Consider the following 13,947-nt stretch of genomic DNA (forward strand, 5'->3'; position numbering starts at 1 on the left):
TCTCAGGGGACAGACCGGAGGCGCTGAGCGTGAACACAGGCTTTGTCCAAAGTGATCCACTAGACCACCAGGGTACAGATGGAGTGGGAGTCCAGTGTCCCGGTAGTTAAAAATCAGCATGGGGAGGTCATCTTTCCCCATTAAAGCGGCCCCTCAGCTGAGGTCTCGCTTCCCTGAACTGCTCTTCGTCTCCGACCATGCCCCCTCAGAGGTCTCCGGTGGCCATTTTCTCAGCAACAGTTCTCTCAGGGAAACGCAGGGTCCTGGAGTCAGGTTATGTAGCGCTATAGCCTACCAGATGTTGAGTCACTGACCACAGAATCTGTGTAGTTGATTGTATTTCTGCATTGTATGTGACTTATGCCAGCGCTACCTGTCTGTTTATTTCTCTATACTGTCAGTATATATATTTCCCTTTTTTTCTGACTTTGCCCTAAGATACAGGTGTATTCAGGGGTTTTCCCAGTACCTCACATCTCTACAATAAATGTATTGGTGAGGGTTGTCACGTACAGTTGGTTACTGCACAGTGCCATATTTGTGCTGTGCACTCCTGCAGCTTGCCCAAGCCTAAGACAGGATCAGTATATTGCATTCCTACTTGTGTCCTACATACCCAGTGGTTGCATTATACCCAGTGCCATTTTGTGTGCTATACTACTCTACAGCTATGTCTAGCAAAGGCAAGAGTAGCAAGCAGGCATCTGCACCCATACTGCTATCATGCTAAGTATGTGCTGCAGGCTTAAGTGAGGAGGATTTGATACAAGATGGGTTATGTGTTAAGTGTTATACTCCACCAGGCCCATCAGACCCCCCAGCTCCTACACAAGAGCCCCCCTGGGCTTCTTTTTCTCAGGTGCTGTCTACTATTGTGGACCGGCTAGCGATACCGACTGTAATTCCCCCTATGGGATTGCCAAAACAGGTTCAGGCTCTCCTGTGCCCCCTCCATGGGTAGACTTACTAGCTCGGTACAGAGTCTGGTGGCCCCTACCCAGTAAACCACCTAAGCGTCCTGTGTTATCTTTCAATAATAGAGGATGGAGGAATATATGGCGCCAGTAAACCCAAAGGAATGTAAATCAAGTGAACTTATAATATGACAAGAGGGGAAAAGAGAAGAAAAGAACTCATCTTTTTTGGGGGCCACACTTAGTAGTTAAAATCTAACTTTTATTAAATTCTGTTTAAAAATACTAAGACAAACAACATGAAAATAGACAGATAAAAATTTATAGGCGCTAATACAGCAAATACTGATAAAGTATTCAAGTCTCAATACTTAATGATTAAAGCAGCAGTCTTTACAGTCTATATACACAGGAAATAATTTTATATAAGGCATCCATAGTATGGTTTAGAAAAATTCTACATCAATTCATGAATAATTTGTATAATCACTAAACATACTAGTGCTTGATGCTAGTGTATATTGTACCAGCATCCCCTGCAGCCAGCATAGAATAAAAAAAACACAATCAATTCTTTATAGCCGCTATCGCGCCCGATGGAGCTATTCAATTCTTGCTCCTGTCGGGCACGATGAGCTGCCAGCGCTACATTTCAGCTCGCAGCCCCTGGGGGATGAGAGCTGAAATGTGCGAAAAGTGACATGTTTGGGCGCCCAAACATCACTTTTCGCGATCGCGCCCAGCACTTTGGTCGGGTTTAGCTGCTTTACGCGGCTAAACTTGACCTCTATGGGCGCGATCAGATCGAACAGCTTGGACAATTGTATAGCTGCCCGCGATCTCCTGTCACTTTAGATGGGAGATGCGGGCCACGAATACAATTGAATTCCGCCCAATATCTGTGTAAAGAAAAGCAGATAAACCAGTACTATGTGTTTTCATTAAGTGATCTATAATCATCTACTGATTTCCACAGAAGTTCATATACCATAAATACAGTAGTTAATTATCACACTCCAGTGTGTACAATATGCGATATGTGGTTCAGACAGATTTGGAGGTGACAAGAGGAAATTATAAGTGTCTGTCACAGAGTATTTAAGGTGTATATAATGTGTCACACAGAGGCAGTGACTAAAAAATCTTTGAGATGATATCAAAAAGTATTGAACAATGCCACAGCGTGACGCATATCCTATAGAACACTGTCCATCATTGCCAGCGTTCAAACACACATAGTACATTCAATGTTAGTAGTGAACATTAATTTGAATTACTGTGATTGAGAAATCAGCAGGGAAAAACATGTATATAAGAAAATATTATAGTGGGAGTAAGGGATAAGGTATCACAATAATAAAGAAAAGCTACTCCCTCGTAACACATCTAACGGGCAGCTGCTGCTTGCTGTGTGACATGCATTAAAACAGTAGGTGAGCGTACCCCCCAGGTGGTCATAGGATGTGACCGAGTATAATGGGCAGCTGCTGCTTGCTGTGTGACATGCATTAATACAGCAGGTGAGCGTACCCACCAGGTGGTCATAGGATGTGACCGAGTATAACGGGCAGCTGCTGCTTGCTGTGTGACATGCATTAATACAGCAGGTGAGCGTACCCCCCCAGGTGGTCATAGGATGTGACTGAGTATAATGGGCAGCTGCTGCTTGCTGTGTGACATGCATTAATACAGTAGGTGAGAGTACCCCCAGGTGGTCATAGGATGTGAATGAGTGTAACAGGCAGCTGCTGCTTGCTGTGTGACATGCATTAATACAGTAGGTGAGCGTACCCCCTAGGTGGTCATAGGATGTGACTGAGTATAACGGGCAGCTGCTGCTTGCTGTGTGACATGCATTAATACAGTAGGTGAGCGTACCCCCCATGTGGTCATAGGATGTGACCGAGTATAACGGGCAGCTGCTGCTTGCTGTGTGACATGCATTAATACAGCAGGTGAGCGTACCCCCCAGGTGGTCATAGGATGTGACCGAGTATAACGGGCAGCTGCTGCTTGCTGTGTGACATGCATTAATACAGCAGGTGACCGTACCCCCCAGGTGGTCATAGGATGTGACAGAGTATAACGGGCAGCTGCTGCTTGCTGTGTGACATGCATTAATACAGTAGGTGAGCGTACCCCCCAGGTGGTCATAGGATGTGACAGAGTATAACGGGCAGCTGCTGCTTGCTGTGTGACATGCATTAATACAGTAGGTGAGCGTACCCCCTAGGTGGTCATAGGATGTGACTGAGTATAACGGGCAGCTGCTGCTTGCTGTGTGACATGCATTAATACAGTAGGTGAGCGTACCCCCCATGTGGTCATAGGATGTGACCGAGTATAACGGGCAGCTGCTGCTTGCTGTGTGACATGCATTAATACAGCAGGTGAGCGTACCCCCCAGGTGGTCATAGGATGTGACCGAGTATAACGGGCAGCTGCTGCTTGCTGTGTGACATGCATTAATACAGCAGGTGACCGTACCCCCCAGGTGGTCATAGGATGTGACAGAGTATAACGGGCAGCTGCTGCTTGCTGTGTGACATGCATTAATACAGTAGGTGAGCGTACCCCCCAGGTGGTCATAGGATGTGACAGAGTATAACGGGCAGCTGCTGCTTGCTGTGTGACATGCATTAATACAGTAGGTGAGCGTACCCCCCAGGTGGTCATAGAATGTGACCGAGTATAACGGCAGCTGCTACTTGCTGTGTGACATGCATTAATACAGCAGGTGAGCGTACCCCCCAGGTGGTCATAGGATGTGACCGAGTATAACGGGCAGCTGCTGCTTGCTGTGTGACATGCATTAATACAGCAGGTGAGCGTACCCCCCATGTGGTCATAGGATGTGACCGAGTATAACGGGCAGCTGCTGCTTGCTGTGTGACATGCATTAATACAGCAGGTGAGCGTACCCCCCCAGGTGGTCATAGGATGTGACAGAGTATAATGGGCAGCTGCTGCTTGCTGTGTGACATGCATTAATACAGTAGGTGAGCGTACCCCCCAGGTGGTCATAGAATGTGACCGAGTATAACGGCAGTTGCTGCTTGCTGTGTGACATGCATTAATACAGTAGGTGAGCGTACCCCCCCAGGTGGTCATAGGATGTGACCGAGTATAATGGGCAGCTGCTGCTTGCTGTGTGACATGCATTAATACAGCAGGTGAGCGTACCCCCCAGGTGGTCATAGGATTTGACTGAGTGTCACGGGCAGCTGCTTTTGCGACGCAGGTCTTAGTGGGCTCTGTTAATACAGTACAGAGCCCTCCCAGGCCACCGACTCAATGAGAGTGTCCCAGGAAATAACAATAGTATAGATTAGAAAGATACTAAAATAGATAGAAAATGCCTAACTTAAAATCAGCAGTGTATGCTGCTGCTCTCCATCTGCTTTATATAGTATTGGTGGAGAGTGAGCAGTACTTGCTATATTAGACATGAGAAGGAAGATTATAGCAGGTGGGGTGTAGTGTTCCAGGGATAGTGGGGTGACCCTGATGCCACACACTGCATTGCAGAGTACCGCTTACTCTACCAGGCCAAAAAACACTCACCTGTGAATGATACCTGGTGTGGTCACCGGAATCTGCGTCCGGGAATCCCGTTTAATAATCAGATGCTGGTGTAATGCAGGGAAATGTCAGGTAGTGTTGCTGCTCGATCTGGGCCACCAGCTCGTGCACAGCTGGTGCTTGTAGTCCAGACGCCCTTTCGCTATAATGCTTCTTCTGGAATTTCCAGGTGTCCATCCAGGCTGTGTCATGATTTATTCAGGGGACGGACCAATCGGAGAGCAGGTTCAGTGAGACAGATCTGTTAAAGGCCTTTGATTGGAGGAGGGTTAATCTCTCTCTAATAGATTCTAATGAGGTAATTGCTCAAAGGTGTGTCCAGATCTGCTCGCAGCTGTTCTAATTGGGTATGTCTCATGACATGTAGAAACTTTCAATTACAGCTATCTCATTAGCTGAAGATCAGACTATAGAGTGGTATAGAGTAAAGAGAAGTAATTATATATGATTCAAAGATTCATAGTGCAGAAAAGTATATATAAATGGGTGAAAAAAAAAACATATATTATAGTGTAGCTCTCTGGTATATGAGAGTGACTATGTGTATTGCTCTGACTGGTGAGGCATAACCTTTAATATGTTCATAAAAAGGTTGTGTCTAGTATGAACAAAATCCTAGCTATCAGATGTCTAATGGGATCAGTAAGACACTTATGTTATAAATAGCATGCATTAGAAAAGTTTTAAATGTATTAAAATATGATATTAGTATTAGACCTTATAAAATATATATATATCAGTGTATGAATACACATATTTAGGAGTATTGCGGTATCCTAAGAGAACATAAGTAGTTACAGTTGTAAAAGGCATTTTCTTATGAGCAGTGGCGTAACTAGGGTATTTGGAGCCCAGGGCAAATTTGAAAACGGAGGCCCCCCCCCTAACACACCGACATGCGAGCTCGGGGGGAAAATGGGCGTGGTCACTTTAAAATGGGGCGTGTCAACATGACACACCCCTTTATTTTCACACTGAACATTCCTATCCATATGCACCTTAACCCCAGTAGTACCCCTTATACAGTACCCCCAGTATGCAGTTGTGGTCCCTCTTATGCAGGCCCATAGTAGTGCCCCTTATACAGTACCCCCAGTAGTGGCCCCCCCAAATGCAGTGCCCCACGTAGTGTTCCCCTTATGCAGTGCCCCCAGTAGCAGTATCCCCTTATGCAGTGCCCTTTATATGGTGCCCCCAGCAGTAGTCCCCCCCCCATGCAGTTTTCCCAGTAGTGGTCCCCTTATGCAGGCACCCTGTAGTGATCCCCCCTATCCAGTGCCCCCTGTAGTGGCCCTTCCTATTATTGCCCCCAGTAGTGGTCCCCCGAGTGCAGTGCCTCTAGTAGGCCCCTTTCATAATGCCCCCAGTGGTAGTTCCCCCCCAAGTAGTAGTCCCCAGTAGAGTAGGTGCTCCCAATGGTGCCCCCAGTAGTAGCCACCCCTCCCCCAGTAGAGGTCCCCCCAGTAGTAGCCACCCCTCCCCCAGTAGAGGTCCCCCCAGTAGTAGTCACCTCTCCCCCAGTAGAGGTCCCCCCGGTAGTAGCCACCCCCCTCCCCCGTTGTGCAGATAGGTTACAAAAAAATATATATATATACATATACCTATAAAAATATACTTACCTGAATCTCTGCTCCTGGTCCTGATCGCGACGCCGCTCCCGCCCGGGCGGGCGCGCTCAGCATTATGGGACAGACGTCATGACGTCAGTCCCATTACCCACTGCAGTAGCCGGACGGAAGTCCGGCTCTTGCAGTGGGTGCTGCAGCAGTCAATGAGAGTCTATCTGACTCTCATTGGCTGCTGTTTAACACACGCATCGCCGCCAGCGCTGGCGGCGATGCGTGTGTTATGCACAGCCTGAGCCCGCCTCCTGGGGGAGGGAACGGGCTCAGGCGTGCAGCACAGGACCGGCGCTGGAAGCCTAGCGCCGGTCCTGTGTAAATGTGTAGTGCTGACCACACTCATTGCGGTCGGCGCTACACTGGCTAACTAGGGCGGGCGGGCCGGTACCGTGGCCGGCGGCGCCCCCCCGCGCCGCCTGTCCAACAGCGCCCAGGGCACGAACCCCGCCCGCCCTGCCCTAGTTACGCCACTGTTTATGAGGGTTATTGCGAGAATATATACACATATCCATACACATTATGGATACATATATACACACATCTGCATGTATGTGTATAATATATATATATATATATACATGCATGCATGCACATTTACACACATGTATCTACTCACTTGTACGTACATATGCGCATTCACATCTGCACTCACACCCATATACGTATTCTTTTGTAGGTGATAGCGATGTAGTGATGTAGGGGTTATTAAATATAATAATATACAAATAGCTCTGTAGTGGGAGTGAGGTGTGATGTGGATAAAGAAGAGTGGGTTCTCAACATAAATCTAATTTATGTTCAAAGATGATCACCTGAGCTCATAGAGAGGATGCTAAGATTAATAGTATAGTATTAATTGGGCATAGAACAGTCCAGTGAGATGGATATTATATATTCTGTGTAAGGTTAGTGAAGGTAAGGGATAAATTTGTGTAGTGTGACTAAGTGAGTTAGGTGACTAGAATTGTGTAGTGTGACTGTATTAATAGTGTAACTTAGATAGAGATATAGTATTACCCATCAAATACTTGTGGTGAAATAATGTACTCATCAAGTGAGTGTAATAAAGGAAAGTGGATAACCATGATTGTAGTCAATGGTATGGTGAAAAAGTGATCAAGGTAGGCGTGAGGTTAACGTGATAATGAGTATATTATAAGTGTGATTATGGACATGATAAAAATATACTCAAAATTAAACGTTTACTCGGGACATATGTGACCGTGCAATTTATATTACATGTAAGGAACAAGGTCAATGATATAGGGTAAAGATCATATAAGCTAAACGAAAATGAGCAGACAGAGGTTGTCCCGAACGTCAGGATACATGACTAGCAGGCTGACGGTAAGTATTAGGGATTATGTACCCTGATGTACTCCTATTGTCAAGAATTGTGTAAATAAAATCTTGTAGGACAATTTCATGAGGATTAGTGAAATCTTATCTCTATGGTCTTGTAATAGTGGTGTAGAAAGCAGGATTAAGTGCAGGGAAGATCTTAGCCTATTGTTACTTAAGTTATACAAGTGGTAAATGTGGCCTTCGGGAGGTATTTGTTTGTCCAGGGTAAGGGTTGTGAGATCCTGATCGGAGAGTAAAAGGATTCTAAATGAGTATGAATTTATAGGAAGACATTGTAGTTGATCATTTAATTCATTCCGAAAGGGCTTACTGTATTCAAAATGAATGTCCATCTACTTTCCCTCTTTAGAAGTGCCTTCATTAAATCTCCTCCTCTGATTCCAAGTCTGACATGTTCTAGTCCATAGACCTTGAGGTCGCTTGGCATGCTCTTATGATATTTAAGAAAGTGTCTCGCTACTGATGTCAGCTTTTTCATCTTTTGTATCTCACTTTGCGCATTTCTGATGTTGCCAATGTGCTCTAGGACCCTTTGTTTAAGGATTCTAGTGGTCATACCCACGTATTTAATTTTTTCTTATATACATGTTTTTCCCTGCTGATTCATCAATCACATTAATTCAAATTAATGTTCAATACTAACATTGAATGTACTATGTGTGTTTGAACGCTGGCAATGATGGACGGTGTTCTATAGGATATGCGTCACGCTGTGGCATTGTTCAATACTTTTTGATATCATCTCAAAGATTTATTGTCACTGCCTCTGTGTGATACATTATATACACCTTAAATACTCTGTGACAGACACTTATAAATTCCTCTTGTCACCTCCAAATCTGTCTGAACCACATATCGCATATTGTACACACTGGAGTGTGATAATTAACTACTGTATTTATGGTATATGAACATCTGTGGAAATCAGTAGATGATTATAGATCACTTAATGAAAACACATAGTACTGGTTTATCTGCTTTTCTTTACACAGATATTGTGTTTATTTTATTCTACGCTGGCTGCAGGGGATGCTGGTACAATATACACTAGTATCAAGCACTAGTATGTTTAGTGATTATACAAATTATTCATGAATTGATGTATAATTTTTCTAAACCATACTATGGATGCCTTATATAAAATTATTTCCTGTGTATATAGACTGTAAAGACTGTTCTGGAAACATGCTGCCCCTAGCCAGCCTCCTGTGTTATCTTCACAGTCCACGCAGCTCTCAGATTCTGAGGAGGCAGAAGATGCTGATCTCTCTAACACTGACTCCCCTCTGGGGGAGGACGAGAGTCAGTCTAAAATGAATATTCCTGCCTTGGTGCGAGCTGTTCTTACTAATAGAAGATGACGAGGCAACCCCTAAATCAAAGCACCCACTGTTTAAACCACAGAAAGTGGCTTCAGCAGAATTCCCTCTATCGGATCAATTAGCTGAACACATAGCAGACGCATGGTACGAGATTTCATCCCCAAAAACGTCTGACCTCCTGTTATCCATTTCCTGCGGCTCACTGTTCAAAATGGGCGACTCCCCCTGGTGGATTCGCATGTTACGCATTTAATTAAAAGCGCTACTTTCCTATCCCTACCGTTTCCTCTTTGAAGGACCCTACAGATAGAAAGGTTGAATCTTGCCTTAAATCGATATACTATTTTTCAGGGGCTGATGCTTGTCCGACCATGGCTATTGCATGGGTGGCTAAAGCTATAAAGAGCTGGGCTGACGCACTTGAAGACTCTTTTCCCTCAGATACTTCTAGGGATCGGATGTCTTTCGTTGCTCACATACAAGATGCAGCTTCTTATATTGGAGAAGTGACATTGGATGCCAGTCTCCTAACCTCCAGAATCTCAGCCAGGGCAGTGTCTGCCCGCCGTACCCTGTGGCTACTCTTTTGGAAGGCAGACGCGGACTCCAAGAAAGGCCTAGAAGTGTTACCCTACAATGGGGAGAACTTCTTTGGCCCAGACCTTGACAAGATTGTAACCACATTGGCAGCATCAAAAACTGCATTTGTGCCTTCAGCAACTACTACTGCAAAGCCTCGGACTACATCTTTTAGGTTCTTTTGTCCTCAAGGAAAACCTAAAGGTCAGTCCTTTCCTAGGCAGTCGGCTTCCACTAGGGTCGCCAAGCCCAGGACCAATGCGGCCTGGACCAACAAAATCCAAGGATAAGTCCTCATCCTGACGGAACGGGCCTCCCTGTGGGGGATCCCAGAGTGGGAGGCCAACTTCTTCAGTTTGCCGAGTGCTGGTGTCAAACCACCACGGATGCTTGGGTAAGAGCGTACCCGTCTTGGGTACGCCCCCTCATTTCTTTAACGCCCACCCCACCAGTTTTTCTACACAGGCCCTCCTTCCAACCCAAGCAAGGCCTTACAAATCCAGAAAGCCATACAGTCCTTGCTGCAAGCAGGGATAATTGTGCCAGTCCCGCTATCTCACCGGAGGCCCGGTTACTATTCTACTCTCTCTCTGGTTCAAAAGCCGAATGGGTCTCATCGGCCTATCCTCAACCTCAAATCCCTGAACAAATTCCTCAGGGTACCCAGGTTCAGGATGGAAACGCTATGGAACCTGGGGACTTTATTGTATCTCTGGATATTCTTGATGCATACCTACATGTACCTATAGCACCCTCACATCAGCGATATCTCCGGTTTGCTATACTACAGCAATACTTCCAATTTCAGGCTCTGCCCTTTGGACTATCCACAGCTTCACTGCCTACTATGTATAACCATTGCTTTCCTTCACAAGCTCGGATGGTTAATCAACTGGAAAAAGTCCTCCCTGAATCCTTAACAGAGAATGATTCATCTGGGAGCCCTGCTGGATTCTCAGGATCAGAGAATCTTTCTGGCATCAGACAAGATCTCCACACTTCAACTACGAGTGCGCAGATGTCTCCACAGTCGCCGAGTGTCGATTCACTCAGCAATGCAGGTTCTGGGATCCATGGTGTCCACCTTTGACATGGTGGATCATGCTCAGTTCCATTCCAGGCCTTTGCAAAGGCTAATTCTCTCCAGGTGGAACTGGTTACCCCATCGGATCAAAGCTCAGACAATGGTACTCTCTTCGGAGGTGCGTCTGTCCCTCTCTTGGTGGCTACAGACATCTCATCTAACCAAGGGTTGCCCCTTTTTTATATCCCAGACCATCCACACTCCTTTCAGGGTCTCAGGACATCGGTCAAATCAACTCTGCCAATCAACATATTGGAACTTCGAGCTGTCTACAGGGCGCTCATACTGGCCCAGAACATACCTCATAGAAAACCTGTACAGGTACAGTTCGACAATGCCTCAAAAGTGGCTTACATCAACCATCAAGGAGGCACTTGAAGTCGGGCAGCAATGACAGAAGTGTCACGCATTCTGACGTTGGCCAAGGGTCACCTCCCGGCCATCTCTGCGGTGTTCATTCCGGGAGTTCTCAATTGGGAAGCAGACTTCTTCAGCCATCACGACGTGCATCCCGGGGAATGGTCTCTTCACCACAAGGTTTTTCAACTCCTAATGAGCAGGTAGGGCCTCCCAGAGGTGGACCACATGGCCTTCTGACACAATCACAAACTGCCAGTGTACGGGTCCAGAATGCAGAGGCAACCTTTGTAGACGCATTATCAGTGAAGTGGACCTACCAGTTTACTTACCTATTCCCTCCAGTCTTCCTTCTTCCTCGAGTTCTTCAGAAGTTCAAACAAGACGGAGGCACTGCCTCAACGTCCGGACCTGTTGTCTCAGGGTCCTTGCCTTTACCCGGACCTGGGTTGTCTGTCTTTGATGGCATGGCTCTTGAGACATCCCTCCTTAGGTCCAAAGGATTCTCTAGCTCTGTAGTCAAAGCTATGCTCAGAGCGCGTAATCTAGCCTCTGCTAGGATCTACCACAGAGTGTGGTATACATATTTCCAATAGTGTCGTACCATAAGCTACGACCCCCAAGTGTTTTAGGATTTTCAGAGTCCTGGCCTTTCTTCAAGCTGGATTGGATCTTGGACTCCCCCTGGCCTAACTGAAAGTGTATGTCTCTGCTCTATCCATTTGGTTCCAGCGTAGACTTGCTCCACTTCTGGATGTCCATGCCTTCCTCCAGGGTGTCCTCCATATACAACCTCCCTTTGTCCCTCCAGTGGGATTTGACAGTAGTGCTTCGTGCCCTCCAGGGTCCTCCATTTGAACCCCTGGATTCTGTGGAACTCATGTGGCTCTCAGCGAAGACTCTTTTACTTCTGGCTATTGCATCCGCCAGAAGGGTGTCAGATTTAGGGGCACTCTCCTTTCGCTCCACATTCTGATATTCCATTAGGACAGGGCTGTGCTTCGGACTCTCCCTGGTTTCCTTCCTAAAGTGTTTACTAGTTTCCACATTAATGAGGAAATTGTAGTCCCGGCCTTTCAATCACCAGACATATTGGCAGGTGAGGCCTCCTTGGATGTGGTCCGCGCTTTCAGGATATACGTGGACTGTACCAGTTCCCTTCGGAGATCAGACTCCTTATTTGTGCTCTATGGATTTCACAAGAAGGGATGGCCAGCCAACAAACAGACATTGGCGAGATGGCTTCGCATGACTATCTCACAGGCTTACACACAGGCAGGCCTTCCTGTACCGGCTTCTGTTACTACTCACTATACTCGCTCTGTGGATCCTTCGTGGGCAGCTCGCAGTGGTTCCTCAGCTGAACAGCTTTGTAAGGCGGCCACGTGGTCCTCTGTCCATACATTTCTTAGGTTTTATGACTTTGATACATTTGCCTCTCAGGATGCTTCATTTGGGCGCTGGATTCTCCTCTCAGTTCAGGAGCTTCCCCACCCTTAAATGACTGCTTTGGGATATCCCCAAGGTCTCCCTGTGGACCCTGAAGAAGAAAAAGAGTTATGGTAAAACTTACCTTTGTTAACTCTCTATAGGGTCCCCAGGGGACCTGCCCTGACGCACCTTGCTTCATATGGGCTATGTTTCTGGTCACCGGTTTCCCGTCTCTTTCTGCGTGAGAACCAGTCTTCCTTTTCTCTTTTCCGCCTCTGGCCTTTGGCTTGTCACGAACTGAGGTGCCTCTGTCTTGGGGGCGGGGTATAGGGGGTTGGACCAGTGCATCCTGGGAGCTGAAAGCTGTAACAGTGTGGTGCCCGGGCCTCAACCACCACCTACACCATAAGGTCTCCGTGTGGACCTTATGGACTTCGAAGAAGAAAGTTAACAAATGTAAGTTTTACCATAACTGTCATTTTACAGGTCGCCTGGTGAATACTACCTGGAAGCACACAAGTAAGAAGTTGGAAGAAAAATGTCACTGTTCTGTACTTGTTTTAATAAAACCCAACCAAAAACCAAAAGTAACATTTTCAAAATATAATTTTTTTAAGTAAGTTCAAATAGAAAAAAAAATAAACATTTATTTTTTTTCTTTTCTATTTAGACATTGACAATATTGCATTACCCTGATAGCCTTTATTTTCCTGATATTAGGTATTTATATTCCTGAGAATGACCATGATGCTCCTGAAAAATACAGGGGGCTAGGAATCCGTATTGAAGATGATGTCATGATCACTGAACAATCTCCCATCATTCTCTCTGCTGAGTGTCCCAAAGAAATTTATGAGATACAGCAATTGTGTGGACAAGGACACTGACGCAGACTGAACTCTAACAAATGTGAATGAGCCTCTCTAGTGCCTGGATGTGAGCAGGGAATCATGAGTTGTCAAATCATAGTGATCTATTTAATGAAATACTGTTTTAGTAATACACAAATTATTTGAACTGCAGGCGAAAAAGCTTTTGTGACACTTAAATCTAATCATTTTTATCATCAAAAGGTTTTCATCTGTTATCATGTAAGACTTTATTTCATTGCTTAGTTGTGATATAGTAAAGAATATTTATTGATTTTCTTAGACTGGTTACAGCATCGGGGATGCCACATGTGAAACGCAATGTAACCAGCACTTTCGCATGGGGGGACTACTAATAGGGCACATAGCATTCAAATGATGCAAGGGCATGTGGGTATGTGGCTTCTCATTGGAACTAATAGGTTCCATTCCTTTAATCATTTACATGGTTTTAGTAACGATAAAAGGAAAAGCTAGTAAAAATTATGGTTTTCGTGGTAAAAGAAAGGACCTTAGGGTAATAGCATGACAAAATAAATTTTAAAATGATGCACCTTATGGTCTAGTTTTATTTTTAGTGACATGGTACATTTATTTTCTAGCATGGTTATAAAAGTTGGTTTATTAGCTTAATTAAATAGGTTCTAAAGTATTTTCAAATTCTCAGTACTTACAGTTGTAAGAACCAATATAGTGTTGTGTGAGACTTTACAACAATGAAGTAAATGTTGTGGGTTTTTATTTTATAAATCCCTTGCAATTTAGACCCTACAAAAGATTGGATGTCAGTGTTATAGTACTACATGGCTTTAGTTATTCCCT

The 13,947-nt window shown here is 45.3% G+C and overlaps 1 protein-coding gene across 4 annotated transcripts in view; it reads left to right on the forward strand.

Moving 5' to 3' along the window:
* The window catches only part of XPNPEP3 (X-prolyl aminopeptidase 3), a 111,187-nt gene extending 97,507 nt beyond the window's left edge, over positions 1-13,680 (forward strand). For 3 of the 4 annotated variants that reach the window (XM_088468001.1, XM_088468003.1, XM_088468004.1), the window contains exon 10: positions 12,977-13,680. In XM_088468001.1, the coding sequence (XP_088324127.1) occupies positions 12,977-13,143 (167 nt within the window). In that variant the 3' untranslated portion in view covers positions 13,144-13,680. Of the gene's footprint in view, positions 1-12,742; positions 12,873-12,955 lie in introns of all 4 variants that reach the window. The other variant, XM_088468002.1, reaches the window with a different exon arrangement.
* The last annotated feature ends 267 nt before the right edge of the window (positions 13,681-13,947 follow it).

The sequence above is a fragment of the Taudactylus pleione genome, unplaced genomic scaffold (genome assembly GCF_031769625.1).
Source record: "Taudactylus pleione unplaced genomic scaffold, aTauple2 ptg000080l, whole genome shotgun sequence".
NCBI classification, from domain to species: domain Eukaryota; kingdom Metazoa; phylum Chordata; class Amphibia; order Anura; family Myobatrachidae; genus Taudactylus; species Taudactylus pleione.